This window comes from Idiotropiscis lumnitzeri, chromosome 1 (genome assembly GCF_059441095.1).
Source record: "Idiotropiscis lumnitzeri isolate Australia: NSW breed Sydney's pygmy pipehorse chromosome 1, RoL_Ilum_1.0, whole genome shotgun sequence".
Classification (NCBI taxonomy): domain Eukaryota; kingdom Metazoa; phylum Chordata; class Actinopteri; order Syngnathiformes; family Syngnathidae; genus Idiotropiscis; species Idiotropiscis lumnitzeri.
This window is the reverse complement of record NC_142391.1, coordinates 7,202,324-7,216,825: the sequence shown is the minus strand read 5'-3', so window position 1 is coordinate 7,216,825 and position 14,502 is coordinate 7,202,324. Positions and strand designations below refer to the sequence as shown.

Genomic DNA, 14,502 nt, shown 5'->3' with positions numbered 1-14,502 from the left:
GCCACTTCCGGGATCCGTCATTGCGCTCGCCCACCGCTCGGTGCGCTCACTCAGTGTGTTCGGAGGACGCGAGCCGACCGCCAAGCTGACAACACTCGCTGACACTCATTCACTCACCAGCCAGCTACCAAGCCAGACAGCAACAACCAACCAAGCAAGCAACCAAGCAACGGACCTGGACACTCATTTCTTTTTTTTTTTTATCATTCTTTCCGCTTTTTTTTACCCTCCTCCCTCGCCGTCCGCTTGTGCAAAAAGTCCACACTGGGGCGAAGCAGACATTTAAAGGAGACAGAGCGGAGAGGACCTACGGGGGAGGGGGGAAGGACACCGAACTAACGCGCACGGCACCCGAAAAAAAAACAAGAAGAGAGAGAGAGGGAGCGGGGGAGAGAGAGAGAAAAAACTTGAACATCATCGCCGAGCGTCATTCATTCATTACCTTGACAACCTCTGGCTTTGATTGACAGCCGGAGTGGCAAAAAGCCATGATAGACGCGACAGTTGACTTTACGCGCCGCTCGTTGATGGGCCAATTGTAAGCTTTCCGCCGTCTTTTTGACACTTTTTTTTTTTAAATCTATATTTTCCCTGGGAGGACAATCCGATGCGACGATTGCGGCGCAACCGCACCGGCGAATAGGAGAATTCGCCCAAACAAAACAAAAAGTTAGTCGAAAAAAGGAGGAGGCAAGAGAGAGCTGGGACTTTTTTTTTCCCACGCGGACGAGAGGGATACTAAATATTGCACACACACACAAAAAAAAAAGAATCAGCACGGCATATTAAGGAGTTTATCGGAGCCTGATGGCGCAAAGGGTAAGTACGGTTCCACTCCGTAAACATACCACCACGTTTTTCGGTCATAACCACCACCAAACTCAGCCGGAAAAAGCGCCCAAAAGACCCATCGCCCGGCGCTAACTTCTCCCCCGTTGCGTCCGCTCCCGCAGTACGACGAGTTGGCCCACTACGGGGGCATGGACGGCGTATCGGCGTCCATGTACGGAGACCCGCACGCACCCCGGCCGCTCCCGCAGGTCCACCACCTCAACCACGGACCGCCGCTGCACGCCAGCCAGCACTACGGAGCCCACGCTCCACACCCCAACGTCATGCCCACCAGCATGGGCTCGGCCGTCAACGACGTCCTAAAGAGGGATAAGGACCAGATTTATGGGTAAGCTTTGCATGCTTTTTTTTTTTTGTTTTTAGCACCAGCTGCAAGAATCTTTATTTTGGGCTCACAATTACGAGCGGGCACTTTTTGCAGAGTTTAGAGTGAGGGGGTTGAAACGCTTTTGTGCACAAGTCTAAAAGAATAAAAGGCTCTTGAAATGTAGTACGTAAAATACATTTTATGACAGGTGAGAAAAAAAGGCGTATTTAAATATAGCATTGTTTAGTTATTAATTTAAAAAAAAATTCTAGATTACGAGAATGTCGTACAAATTACGGCATTATGGAATCTCAAATTTTTTAAATGTGATCACGCAAGGGCGAAAACGTTCTAAGCGTGCATGTACGGATTTTTGTAATTAATGTAGTTCTCTAGTACTCACTTTTGCAAGTTTTTTGCTTCTTAAAAACGCAAACGTATTCTTACGTGTATCAAAATGCATATCTTAAAATAAATTGACAAGTTATTTCACTAAATTTGTTTAATTTTTCCAAGCAAAGGCGAGTACGTGATTGACCCGTGAGTTACAATTGTATTTTTCGACTGTCAGCGCCCGCAGGCCAATTTACAAACGTCCTCTGCGCTTGAAAAATATACACTAAAATAAAAGTAAGAGTCTTTCCCTTAATTCTCCCTGCCGTGTGTGTGTGTTTCACTTTTGTGCTGCACTTCTCACGCTTGTCACGGTGCACTTAAGAAAACGTCAGTCTCCGCCATGTGGATCAATGAGAGGTTAAAAATGTGGTCAAAAGCAGCTTATCATAATATAAATGAAATATTACCACGCAGCATTTTAAAAGCATGTAGTGATTTTTTTTGTGTGGGGTAGTTTAAAAAAAAGTTGCAATATATATATATATTTCTCTCGATATATTTTGATGCATGCTCCAGAGTTACCGACACGCAGCTCTGTGCTCAGTCCGCGTTTGCTCGCCCCTGTGCAGGCATCCCCTCTTCCCGTTGCTCGCTTTGGTCTTCGAGAAGTGCGAACTCGCGACGTGCACGCCAAGGGAGCCCGGTGTGGCCGGGGGAGACGTGTGCTCCTCGGACTCCTTCAACGAGGACATCGCCGTATTCGCCAAGCAGGTCCACAGCCAACACAAGCACACAAATTGGATTTTTTTCCCCCCCAGAAAAAGGAATTATACGCACAGACATTTACATAACATTTTTTTTGTAATTGTTTACTTTTAGGTCCGAGCAGAAAAACCTTTATTTTCATCAAATCCAGAGTTGGACAATTTGGTAAGTCCGCTTCCCTATTGCGAACTAATTGTGTTTTTAATGCAAGAATAATGTTGGCAAATCGTTTAAAAGTTCAGTATAAATTGCTTCCAGTGATTGTCATATTATAACGAGTGTGGTGTTATTTTTATTTGCATGTGTTTCAGATGATACAAGCCATACAAGTATTACGGTTTCACCTCTTGGAATTAGAAAAGGTAAAAAATATATATATTATTTATCTTGGGAGAGAATGAGAACATGCACGTTTTTCTTTCTGTCTTTATTTTATTTTTTTAAATAAAGCTGGTCTAGTCACGACGCTGCGGTGTTGCGGAATAAATCGTCATATTTAATGCAGGCCAGCTATTTAAGCCGCTCAAGTAACAATTGGTGTTCAATTAAGCCTCTTTGGTGCACGTTATTGATCCGCATGCACGTATCTGCTTTCAACTGCCGCCACTTAATACGCCCCTGCACTTTATTTGGATTTTAGATTATGATTTTATCTTTATTTGCGTGCGCTTGTTACACCTCAACTTGTTGCTGCATGTCTCGGGAGAATAATCATACAGCACGGCAACAGTTTGCTTATTGTTTGCAACCCCCGCTTAATTGGAGTTATTCTCGGATCGCTTGGAGCGTTCTCCCCGCATCCTGAAAACAAGAATCGTAATTGTGGTCTTTATTTCCCCTCTAAGGTGCACGAGCTTTGCGACAATTTCTGCCATCGGTACATCAGCTGTTTGAAAGGAAAAATGCCAATAGATTTAGTGATCGACGAGCGGGATGGAAGTTCCAAATCGGACCACGAAGAGTTGTCCGGCTCGTCGACGAACCTCGCTGATCATGTAAGTGAATGCACCACTTTTTCCATGCGTGCGTGTGCATCTGTTGGTCTTTTTATTTTTATCATTGTTTTGCTTGCTGAGGCGCACCAATTTCTTATCATTTATTGTATCTGTGAGATTTGAACGCATTCCCAACACGGCTTGTAAGATATTTATAAAAAAAAGACATTTTTTGATGGATTGTACGTGAACGCATCATCTCCTACTCTTTCTATAGGAATAGAATGTGTGTGTTGAATCGCGATTTGAAATATGTTTGGGAATCTTGTCGAATATTTTCCTCGCGTTTCAGGCAACTCTGTTGGTGAAATCTCGTTGTGTTTTGCTTTTTTATTCTTTGGAAACCTTGTTGATCTTGCACGTGAACGCTGCGTTCTCTTGCCTCCTACGCTTTCTGCTCGCCCTGAACGCAACATGTCTCGTTGGCTCTGAATTTCTTTTAAGTGTTTGGCCTACATATTGAGTCTTAAACGTTGCGCGCGCTCGTTTCTGCAGCCGGGATGTGCCGGTGGGGTCAAAAGCTAAACGCGCTACAATAGCCTTAGTTATTGTTTTAAGTCTTTTGATTGGGTGCGCTCATGCGTGCGTAACGCGAGTGTATTTGTGTGTCTGTGTGTGCGCGCACCATGGAGAGACAATTACGTGTTAGCCGCTAAGCTTTAGCTTTAGGCCACTATTAAAAAAAAGAAAGAAAAAGAGTGAAAAGGGGGCTTTCCACGCGAGGAGGCTGTGGGAGTGTTCCAAAGCTGCTGTGGATTGCCTCCGCAGAGGTGCACAGGGGTTGTGTGCGTGCGTGTACACTGAAGCGTGTGGGCTTGCCTATATTGCAACGTGAGGCTTTCAGCATCAATGTCAAGTTCACATTGCATATGATGCTTCTCTGCCAGAGACCCCCCCCCCTCCTCCTCCTGCTGATGTTAATGTGTTTAATTGTTTCCTATTGATTACCACCTTTTTTTTTACACTGCAGTGTGCAATTCTTCCTCCACCCCCCCCCTTGCCTCTTCTTTTTTTAATGACTGGAGGCTCCTTAATGCCGAATTCAATTATAAACACCTATAGTGCCGCATGTAAGCTTTATATGTGAACTTGGAATCCCATCATCATGCTTTTTGGGGTGTATTATTATTATTGTGATTACTGCTGAGGCGTACATGTGAGTTCAATTGACTAAAGTAATATTTTGCTTGCAACAAAGTCGCTTGCTCAATATGAAGCACATTATGCGGAGTCACTACTGTGCTCGCATCTGTCAGCTCGGGCTTCAGGCCTCTCGCGCACACATTTGCGCGTGCACATACACACAGATTTACACTTAAGCTTGCACAGACTGAAGTGCACTGTAGTCTCAAGCTTGGTCATATCGTGACCTTCTGTCCAAAAAGTGATCAAATGAAGCATGCCATTGCATTGTTTTGTATCGAACATATGTCGAGGAATATCTGCAGTGATTATGCTTCATAAAATATGCATGTATTGTTATTAATTGCTAAGATCAGAACAGTGAGTGACTTTTACATTTGCCAAATAGTGGACGCACATTTGCTTTGACTGATTTATTACTTATAAATATTACTTCATTCTGCATCTCTTTAGATGGCATCCACTCTCTAAATTGAATGAACTTGCCAAATAGTGAACCCACTTTTAGCTGGAATGATTTATTAATTGTAATTGTCATTATAGCCCGCCTTTTTATTTATATTTCTTACACATATTAACTATAAGTTAATTTTAAATGGCACAGCTCTGCCATCAACTTGCCAAATAGTGAGCCCACAATTAGCATTACTGATTTATTAATTGTACATGTCAGGATACTACGCCTCTTTAATTATGTTTTACACTTACAAACAATAATGTGAAATAACATCAACTCATTGAATGAATGTGTTGTGTGGCCCAAACATAAACTTGCCAAATAGTGAGCCAGAGCTTACTACAGTCCTTTTTTTTTCAATGTTAAAAACAAGCAATCATATTTTGTCATTATATCTTTTAAAACCAAATTATACTAGTGCATTATTATTATGTTTATAAATAGTGTTGAAGATTTCTAATATAACAAATTTAGAATGATTGGCATGTGACAAGCGTGACGTCACCAAATGGTTGGCTGCAGTCAGTTTATGAACCATTTTTAAAGTATTTTTATTTCATTGTTCTTCATGACACTTGATTACATAACACTTGATTAAACCCTATTTAACGTGCTACACAGGAAAAAAAAAAACGTTTACTCGTTGGGTATGTCGACTTCGAGGGATTTATCCCTCCCCTGTGACGCTGCTCAACTTTTTTCATGGCGCCTACTTTGACTAAAAAGATGATTTGGATGCGGAAGGCGGTGCAATTGACCCCAATATAAATGTATTTCAGAAAAGCAAAAAAACAAATGCGGAACCAGACACGTCCTCCTTGCATTACATTTAATTAATCTGTCATTTCCCACTGACTGGTCATCCCCAGTCTTGCAGGAGAGTGTTCCGAACGGTAGCCGGATTGGATATGCTAATTAATTAGCTCCGATGCGGATCTTTCACGTCCACTTTTCTCCGCTTTGCATTTTTAATCGGCGGTTCCCTCCCCGGGCGCCAGCGTATCATGTGGTGAAAGTTGCTTTTAGTGGAAATGATGATGAGGGTGCCCCCCCCTTTTTTCCTCCTACCTGACAGCACCACACGAAGACCCACTTTTTATTTACACTTGAGCCCAGAATTGTTTTAGGCGTGATTGGATTACCGAGCGGCGAGAAAGGGGATGAGAGGCGTTCACTGACACTGTTGATTTGGTGATTTGGTGACTGTCCCTGCCAGTAGAGCCCACCCAGTACTTCACCCCCTCCCCCTTCAGACGAACCCCATCCCGTGGAAAACAGGGCTAAAATAGAAGGCGTTAGCATTCTCTTGCGTCGTCTCTTAATGACATTTCTGCTCCGTTCTCCCTGCGCCGTATTTAATTAAACACAACTAAAGGTTTTTTTTTAATTTTTTTTTTATTCTCCACGCTTGTAATGAATTGCGGTGCCGTTTTACTTTTGAGGACCTCGCGGGGTTCTCGCTGCTTTGTTTTGGAGATCCTTCCTCAGGGAGGTAGATAGGAGTTCCCATGGAGGTTACGCTTTTGCTTATCTTGACGCCGCATGGCTGGAAAAGGGGGGGGGGGTAGAGAAGGGGAGGAAAGGGGGTGGCGCTGTTTACATTGGATTTTCTGCAACAGGCAGGGAACTGGTTAAGACACGGTGAGCTCACTTGGAGGTGCAGTCAAGTGTTGCGATTGTACAGCGAAGGTCTGCTTGGTTAGGGTACAAAAAAAAATGTGGCTCTCCGAGTAACATTTTCATGAGCAACTTTAAAATACAGTAGCATACTAGTCCCATGTGTACATTAACAAACGAGGCCGAGTTGTATTCCTAAAAGGTATGCTTTATATTGTCCAGCCAATGAAACCTTTTCCACTGTTTCAAAAAAGAGCTGGGGAAATATGTATTGGCCGCAAAAGTTAAATAGAAATTGTAAATAAAAAATGTTACACAATAAAATGTTCTAAAAGATTAAATGCAAGAGTTGAACTTAAAAGTTAAATACAACGGAATGTATTTAACAAATGTGCTGTTAAGTTATGCACATTCCGAACACTGAATTTAATGATTCTTTCGTCGACCACTAGAGGGAGCTGGCACACCATTAGTGGTATGCACACTGTAAAAAAAAAACAAAAACAAAAAAAACTACCAAATGAGTGAAGTCAACATTTTAAGTCAACAAACAACTCTGGAACTCAAAGTTTTTCACGACAATGTTTTGTTGCTGTGAAAATTGGCTTTGTGTTGGGCTGACTGACATTGTTGCCATGCAAAGTACAGACATTAATTTCATTTTTAAAGTTGTTCTAAAGTTTGAGAAATGTGCATATAATACTTGTCATCTGTACCAAGGTTCTAATAGTTAATGCACTTTTATGAGTAAAGTAAATTGTTAGGATTTTGAAAATGGGGGAAAAAGTAAAAAATTTGAATCCTCTTTGTGGCATGTATGTAATTAAAATTTTGCTAGTAATCCAGAGGTGCGCAAAAAAGTAGAGATGTTGAAGTGGGTGCGTGTTACGTTCCAAGACAATACGCTACGCATACATAATTTGAAAGTTCTTCATCAAATTAATTCATGTGACGGTGCACCCCATTTGTCAAGACCTTAAAGGGGTGCGTGGCCTAGAAAATCTTGGGGAAAACTTTCAGGTTGATTCAGTGCATACTTGTCAGGCATACAAGACATTTTTTCAATACTTTTGTGGACTGTCTGCGTGGTTGCCGTAACTGAGGGTTGCGTAAACTCTGTCAGGGTATACAAGGGGGTGCGTGGCTAAAAAAAACAAGCCAGTTTGCTTTAGCATTTAAACAGAACTAGTCATAATTTGCTCTTCAAAAACATTCACTTTCGGTCCAGTTTCAAAGTATTTCGTGGCCCCCAAATCAACATTGTCAAGGAAACAAACCGGCGCACCATTTTTATCAAGCGTTGTGTTGCTATGCACTTTCGTCTAGCATTACATTTCCCATTTGATTAGATCTCCCAGGGCCTGTTGGGAGCCATATCTAATCATCACGGCTGCAGGCGAGCGAGAACGAGAGCGGGAGAGGCAGAGAGGCTTTACTCACTTGTTGCACACTGCGCACCCTCTCTCAGAAACTCCCGCAAAATGCATCGCAATGCAGCTGCCATATACTGTACCACACACACGGTTCACATATATTCAGCACGTGCGCTCATTTAAAATGTTTTTTTTTTGGACCGAAAGAACTTCCGCAGGTAATAATCGACATCGCTTAAACGTCACTTGTCTCTTTTTATGTGCACCACTTTATTAGGCGCACCACGATAAAAGTCCCACCGGCGAATCCCCTCGAGCATCATCATCATCATCATTATAATAACTTTTTATTGAAGGTGTTGTGAGAGAGGCCTTGATTTATCGCGGGGTAATTTTGGGCGGCTGTAATTTGTGGTGTGCGGGCGCGCAACGTAATATTAAGTACACCTGCGCCATTCAAATATTTTTTTAAATAAATAAAGTGCAATTTAATATTTATATATATATATATAAATGTACATATATATATATATAAATATATATATATATATATATGTGTATATATATATATATATATATATATATTATTAATTTAATAAGTTGCATAAACCAGTGCAGTTCGAAGTAGTTGGCTTCTGAGAAAGTTTGCAAGCCACCTTGTCTTGTCAGAACACAACCATGATGAATTATTAGCCGCTCAGTTAAGGAAGCCGTTTATTACTCTCCATAATTGAGGGTGTTGGCACTCAGCTGTTCAATAGAAGCGCACCTTCACTTTTTCTTTTTTGTTTTTTTTGGAGCCTCATGTAATTATGCCCTCCAATCCTTGTTTACGTGTCAATGCCGTGTGGCAAGATGCGTCTTGAAATATCATCCAGCGTTATGATTTATGACCCTTTGTGCGTGTGTGTGTGCGCTTGTTTCTAGTGTGTCAGCGGTGCTATACTCGATCAGCAGCCGATCCCCATAACCGCTCAACGCGCGCCTCCATGTTTCCCTCGCAACTTTCAGGGGAATTTGAGGGAAATTCAATGACGCCGCGGAATCAATTTTAGCCCAAATTTCAAGGGAGGCACACATAGCGCGTGAGGCAGGTGTGTAGAAATGCGGGAGAAGGGATCTGTCATCCTGCTTTTGTTTTCAATCATTCCAGGCGAATCTCTAAAGTGGAATTTAATCGGTTGCTGGTTGACTTTCAAGTTCGTATCTCAAAACAATTTGCCCATAGGTCTTAAGTCAAGTAATGTGTTCCAGGCTCCAGTTGGGGCATTTGAGCAGTATTGTAGGCATTAATATGTCATGTGGCTTATCATGTATTTACAGTTCGCTAGCATCTGTTTGGTATAAGTAATGCATGTGTAATTGATGCATAATTCATTGTGTTGTTTATAAAAAAAAAAAATGAACTCCAATTTTTGGTTGACTTTTGCAATGCATTATTATTGTTGGTTCTAAGTTTTATTTTTTTTTTCTTTGCCATCACTGATACTTCACACCTAAATATTCCTAAAAAGCTTAAATTATTTGACACTCTCCCTTAGGTGGTGTGATGGGGTTATTGACATAAATCAGTATTATTTTTTTTTCAATATACTCGTGTTGCAGTTGGGCACAGCTGCATGAAACAACGGCTATTTCCACACAAACAACGCAGCAACACATGACGACAGACAATATGACGTATATTCTTAATCCTCTGCCAAAACAAATCCATTTCGTGCTGTTTTTCATTTTTAAAACGTGGCGCCATATCGATTAATGCTGTTTCCATTCATTTCAGCGGGGTGAAGATAATTTCACAATCAAATTTTCAAAGTTACAAGTGTGCTCACGTAACAAATTAAAGCCCTAAGTCAAGACTTTAGCGTAATTACAACGTGTATTACGACAGCAAAAGGCAACCCCCCTGAGACTTTGCTCCTTTTGCACCTCCCCCCCCCCACCCTCAGAGTGTTGTGTGTTTGCACGCCGCCATTTCCCTCCGTCTTCCCCTTGCACTTTTGAAGACAATTAGCGCCGAGTACGTTGCTCTTAATTACGCCCTTTCTTCGGGGAATATTCGCACCGTTCCCCGAATATGCCCTTTTTGCTGTTGTCGTGCGTAGCGTCTGCCTGGCGCTCGCTTGTTGTGTAGATTGACTATTTGGCTGACACGCACAACTTGTTTGAACTTTATCACACCCACAGGGCCCGCGACAAAATGCTTGTGTATGTTTGTGTTTGCGCGGCGTCTGATGATGATGCCGCCGCTGCGCCCTCCTCTCGGAGAGGGGGCGCCGTAAATAATTTATGAGGGAAGGAGAAAGAGGGCTTTTGTCGAGTGCACAAAGTTACAACGTGCGCTGTGATGTGTTTTACAGACAGGCTTGTGGATTAGCGGTGAATTAAAAAAAAATTGTTTTTGCGGTTGTGCCTGGTGGCTCCTGCTGCGTTGTGGTCTATGGGAAGTAAACAACGCTTTTTTTGTTTTTTTGTATTGTAATGGTTTTCAAACTGGGGTTCGCGAGCTAGAAAATGATCATGATTATCATTTTGCGCATTGACATGCCAATAAAGAAAATGTAGTAAAGCAATTACTTTTCTCGGCTTTAACTTTGGGCCAGTTGAAAGCAGCATGAAGTGGACAATCCTCAATATTTTTAGCTGGTGAAACTTTGACTTTAATATCATTTTTAATTTGATAAGTTCATCTTGGAAAATGACAAAATCGCGAAAAAAATGGGAATATGCAATAGTAATTTTTTATTTTTTTTTGTGACTTTCCCCTTTCAGCCCCAAATTATTTTCCAGTGAACTTTATTGGCGTTGTATAAAGTACGTTACGATATTCAAATTATTCTGCTCAATGCATAGAATGTACACAGAGAAAAAATTGTATTGCATTTACTCATCTTTATTTTGTCAAGTGGTTGCACAAAATAAAATGATCTGCGTCATAATATTTATGTAGTCAAATCAACAAAAACATTTCTCAGAGCGCAGAGAAGCCGCAAAAAAATTAATGTGAGCGTTTTGGCTAAAGGTAACATTTTATGAGTTTTATTTTATGACTTTCATACACAAGGTAATTCAATGTGCGTCACAAAATCCAAATTACGTTTAAAAGGCAAACGTGACACAAAGAAATCAAATGTAGCGTTCCAACATGACTAAAGGAACATGAAATTGATTGTAATTGAAAATATTTAAAAAGACCTTTGTCATGAGTATGGGGAAAATCAAATTTTTTTAAAAAATTGTGTTAAAAAACATTTAAACTTGGGGCTGACATATTCCATGTGTGTGCAGCATAACAGCTAAATGCTGCTTCACCACGTTTACTTCAAACTCTGGTCTCCAGTAATCGATTGTTATGCTAAGCAATTTCCAATTCCTAAAAGTTTTTTTATTTTTTTTAATAAACAAAGCTTGAAAACTTCAACGCATCCCATTATGAAACATACGTGTAAACATTCACTCTGCAATTAGCCACTATTTCATCCTCCGTAGAAGAAAGAAGTGACTTTTCATGGCCCTGGAATGTGTGCAAATGTTTGACCTCACTGTTTCATTACTCTCCGTGATGAGTGAGTGATTCTGATAACACCGACGGCACTTCATAGTGATATTAACCCTGCTCTGGCATTTAATAGTTATTATTATGAGGAGGTGCTTGGAAAGATTTTCCCATGTAAGAGACCCACCTAAAAAAAACAAAACAAAACTATAATTTCCCTTTAACGCCATTAACAGCGGCCCGTCTTTGAATTTAATTCAGTGGCGGCGCCATTAAAAATGACATATTAGTCCCACAACGATAGGTGAATTAAGTCTCATCGATTTGCTGCATTAAGGCCGCGGAGAGCCAGGCCTCACTCGACTGCGGCCGACTTTCAGTTTTCTGAGTGGAAGCCGGTCATTTTCTACACATCCCTCAAACGACCCCCCCACCCCCTGCTGCTTAATTACATGCAAGCTGTCCTTCATCTCTCACGTGATTATTTTGGGAAGCGGCGTGCTTTTACGCAGCGTTCCCACGGGTTTTTATATGTTCCATCAAAAATAGCAACGTGGTCATCAATGGAATACAACTCTATGAGGTGACTTTTATTTTATTTTTTTGGTCTTTTAAGCATTGTAATAAATTGACAATGTGAAATCATTGTGTCATGAAATGGAACTCCGAGTATCCATGCAGTATTTGAATGGAAACAGGAGTTGAGAACATTCAAAAAGTGATCTATATTGTTCAAATATTTTTAAAAATCAAATGATGAATGAATGAATTTCCTCTATGTCAGGCAACACGTGTTTAAAAATAACTTTGTAAGCTGCTGTGTGGTGATTTGTTTCATTGAACACTTTAAAATTGTAGTCAACCTAATCAACAATTTTCTTTGTTTTTTTTGCAACTGCGAACGTTATTTGATTTGTATTTTTTGTGGATTGGGGTCAAATTTTTCCCAATCATGAGCAGTTTTTTGAAGATTTTTATATATTTTTTTTTTTGGTTTATTCTTTTTTTTCCCCCCAGTGCATTTCATTGGACGTCATTTAGAACCAGACTTTTACCATTGATTACCGATTAATCGGCAAATTAATAAGAAAAAAATTATAGAATTAAAATAGTAACCGGACGCTAGCTGACAACAATAAAGATATGAATTACAAGCAGAATATTTGATATTTTTGGTAGTAGTTTGTATTTTTTTAGCTCAACATAAAAATCGTCAAAAATCTTCCGATTTTTTTTCCATTGGGGGGGGTGCATTTTTGTGTTTTGTTGTAGTGTTAGTGTGTGAGAAAACAAAATGGCACCAATGGGCAAAAAAAACCCAAAATGCCCATTTTAATATTGTCAAATTCAGGGGTGTCAAACTCAAATACACTGTGGGCCGAAAAGTAAAACTTCAACAAATTAAATTTTTTAAAAACAATTTAAATGCTGATTTATTTTTTCTTGAAAATTTTTATTACAAGTGGTTTTATTAATGCAAAACAATGTTTAGTTTTTAAAATTTCTATGATCATTTTGAATGTTACTATTAACATATAGAATGCAAAATGGTATAGTAGTCCTTTGATGAAGCCTCGCGGGCCAAATATAATTACACTGCGGGCCAAATTTGGCCCGCGGGCCAGAGTTTGACACCTGTGTTCTAATTAAATCAGCTGACCGATTAATAGGCTATTCCCTGGTTTCAATCCAATGAAAACCAAGCTAGTACAACCTTAAAAAGTGCTTGAAATTGACTTGGAAGTAACTTAAGAACTCCCTGACAACAGACTTTAGTGAAGTGCATCCGAGCGTTTGTCGATCAATGGCCCAGAAAGTGAGCTGAGGCCCCGACCACTTTCCCTATTTTCCCCCTGGGCTCACTTTAAGGGCCCAAAAACCTCTGCACGGGGCTTCATTGTCGCGTCTCTCTTGTGAGCAACCTTCCAAACTCTTTTTTTTTTTTTTTTTCTCGCCCAGCGCCATCCGGTGAACAGCTGACGCTCAGAGAGCCTTGAATGCAGGCGGAGGGGGCGTTCAAGGGCCTTGTGTAGTTGTCTGCGCCCCCTTTGACAGATAAAAGGACCTTCGCTCGCTGCACAACAGGACTCGGCACCCAGAGGAGCCCGGCAGCCGCTCGTCTCATAGCCTCCATTTCCTCCCCCTAAAACTTCACACTATGCGGGACTGTCCTCCTCCAGGACAGCTCACTCTATTAGACAACATTGTATAAAAAAAATGCCGTATGTACAGTATTCTCCTTGTTTGAAAATCCGAACAAAGTGGGAGGAAAAATGGCATGGCGGGAACTGCGAAGTGGGTTGAGGTTTGCGGGAAGCCTCGGTGCAGGCCCGTGTTTGTTTGCCTTGGGCTCCGCTCAAGGGGCCTTCCCCTATCGGGGGCCCTCTAGCAGCCTCACATTTGAACCGAAGTCGCCAAGCATTTTTATTTTTTTTTTCCCGCAATATCCCTATAGTATCGGCTGGCGATTTTTGGGCGAGTGACGCCATCAGTCAGTCTGAAACGGCGGAGGAAATTCCAACCCGAGCCTGCCGTCATGTGGCACTGATAAAGCTTTTCCTGTAACAGCCGGAGTAGCCGGCTTCCTCGTGGGCCGGGGAAGAAGGGAAGGAGGCAGAAGAAGAAGGGAGGGAAACAAGTGAAGTCATCTTAAGAGCCATTTGCACGTGGGCATGAAAACTTTTAAACTGCTGAGATTAGGAAAAAAAGAGAAAAATGGCGATTCCGATTTCCCTGAGGATGGGCAAGACATAACACACAATTTGAAGAGGATTTATGTCTGGACATTTTGGGGCAATTGTCATTTTGGACTAAAATCCGATTGAATTTGAATTTCGATTCAAAGTAGCACTTGTCAGCTCATTCTGATGTACATTTATGCTGTAACCGCTAAGCTAGCTGTTTTACGGATGGTAGAATTTGCCTAAAAACATAACGTTAAGGCGTTTTTTCCTATTTGCTTGCGGTCTCTTACATATAGCGCAGCACTTTGACCACTAAGCAAGTTGGTTTACGTGAAAGCTGCTATTTCCATGTGAGAGGAAACCATGAAAATTTGGTTGGCCATGTGCAACATTAGTGACTGCAATGTATGAATGATTGAATTTCTAACCGTCATTCACAGCAAAAAAAAATAAATAAATAAAGTTGACCACAGGCTA

The 14,502-nt window shown here is 41.1% G+C and overlaps 1 protein-coding gene across 8 annotated transcripts in view; it reads left to right on the top strand.

Moving 5' to 3' along the window:
- Positions 1–40: 40 nt before the first annotated feature.
- meis2a (Meis homeobox 2a) overlaps positions 41–14,502 on the top strand; it is a 110,676-nt gene continuing 96,214 nt past the window's right edge. For all 8 annotated transcript variants that reach the window (XM_088314006.1, XM_088314000.1, XM_088313991.1 and 5 more), the window contains exons 1-6: positions 41–819; positions 954–1,180; positions 2,125–2,266; positions 2,375–2,425; positions 2,572–2,622; positions 3,106–3,255. In XM_088314006.1, the coding sequence (XP_088170132.1) occupies positions 808–819; positions 954–1,180; positions 2,125–2,266; positions 2,375–2,425; positions 2,572–2,622; positions 3,106–3,255 (633 nt within the window). In that variant the 5' untranslated portion in view covers positions 41–807. The remainder of the gene's footprint in view (positions 820–953; positions 1,181–2,124; positions 2,267–2,374; positions 2,426–2,571; positions 2,623–3,105; positions 3,256–14,502) is intronic.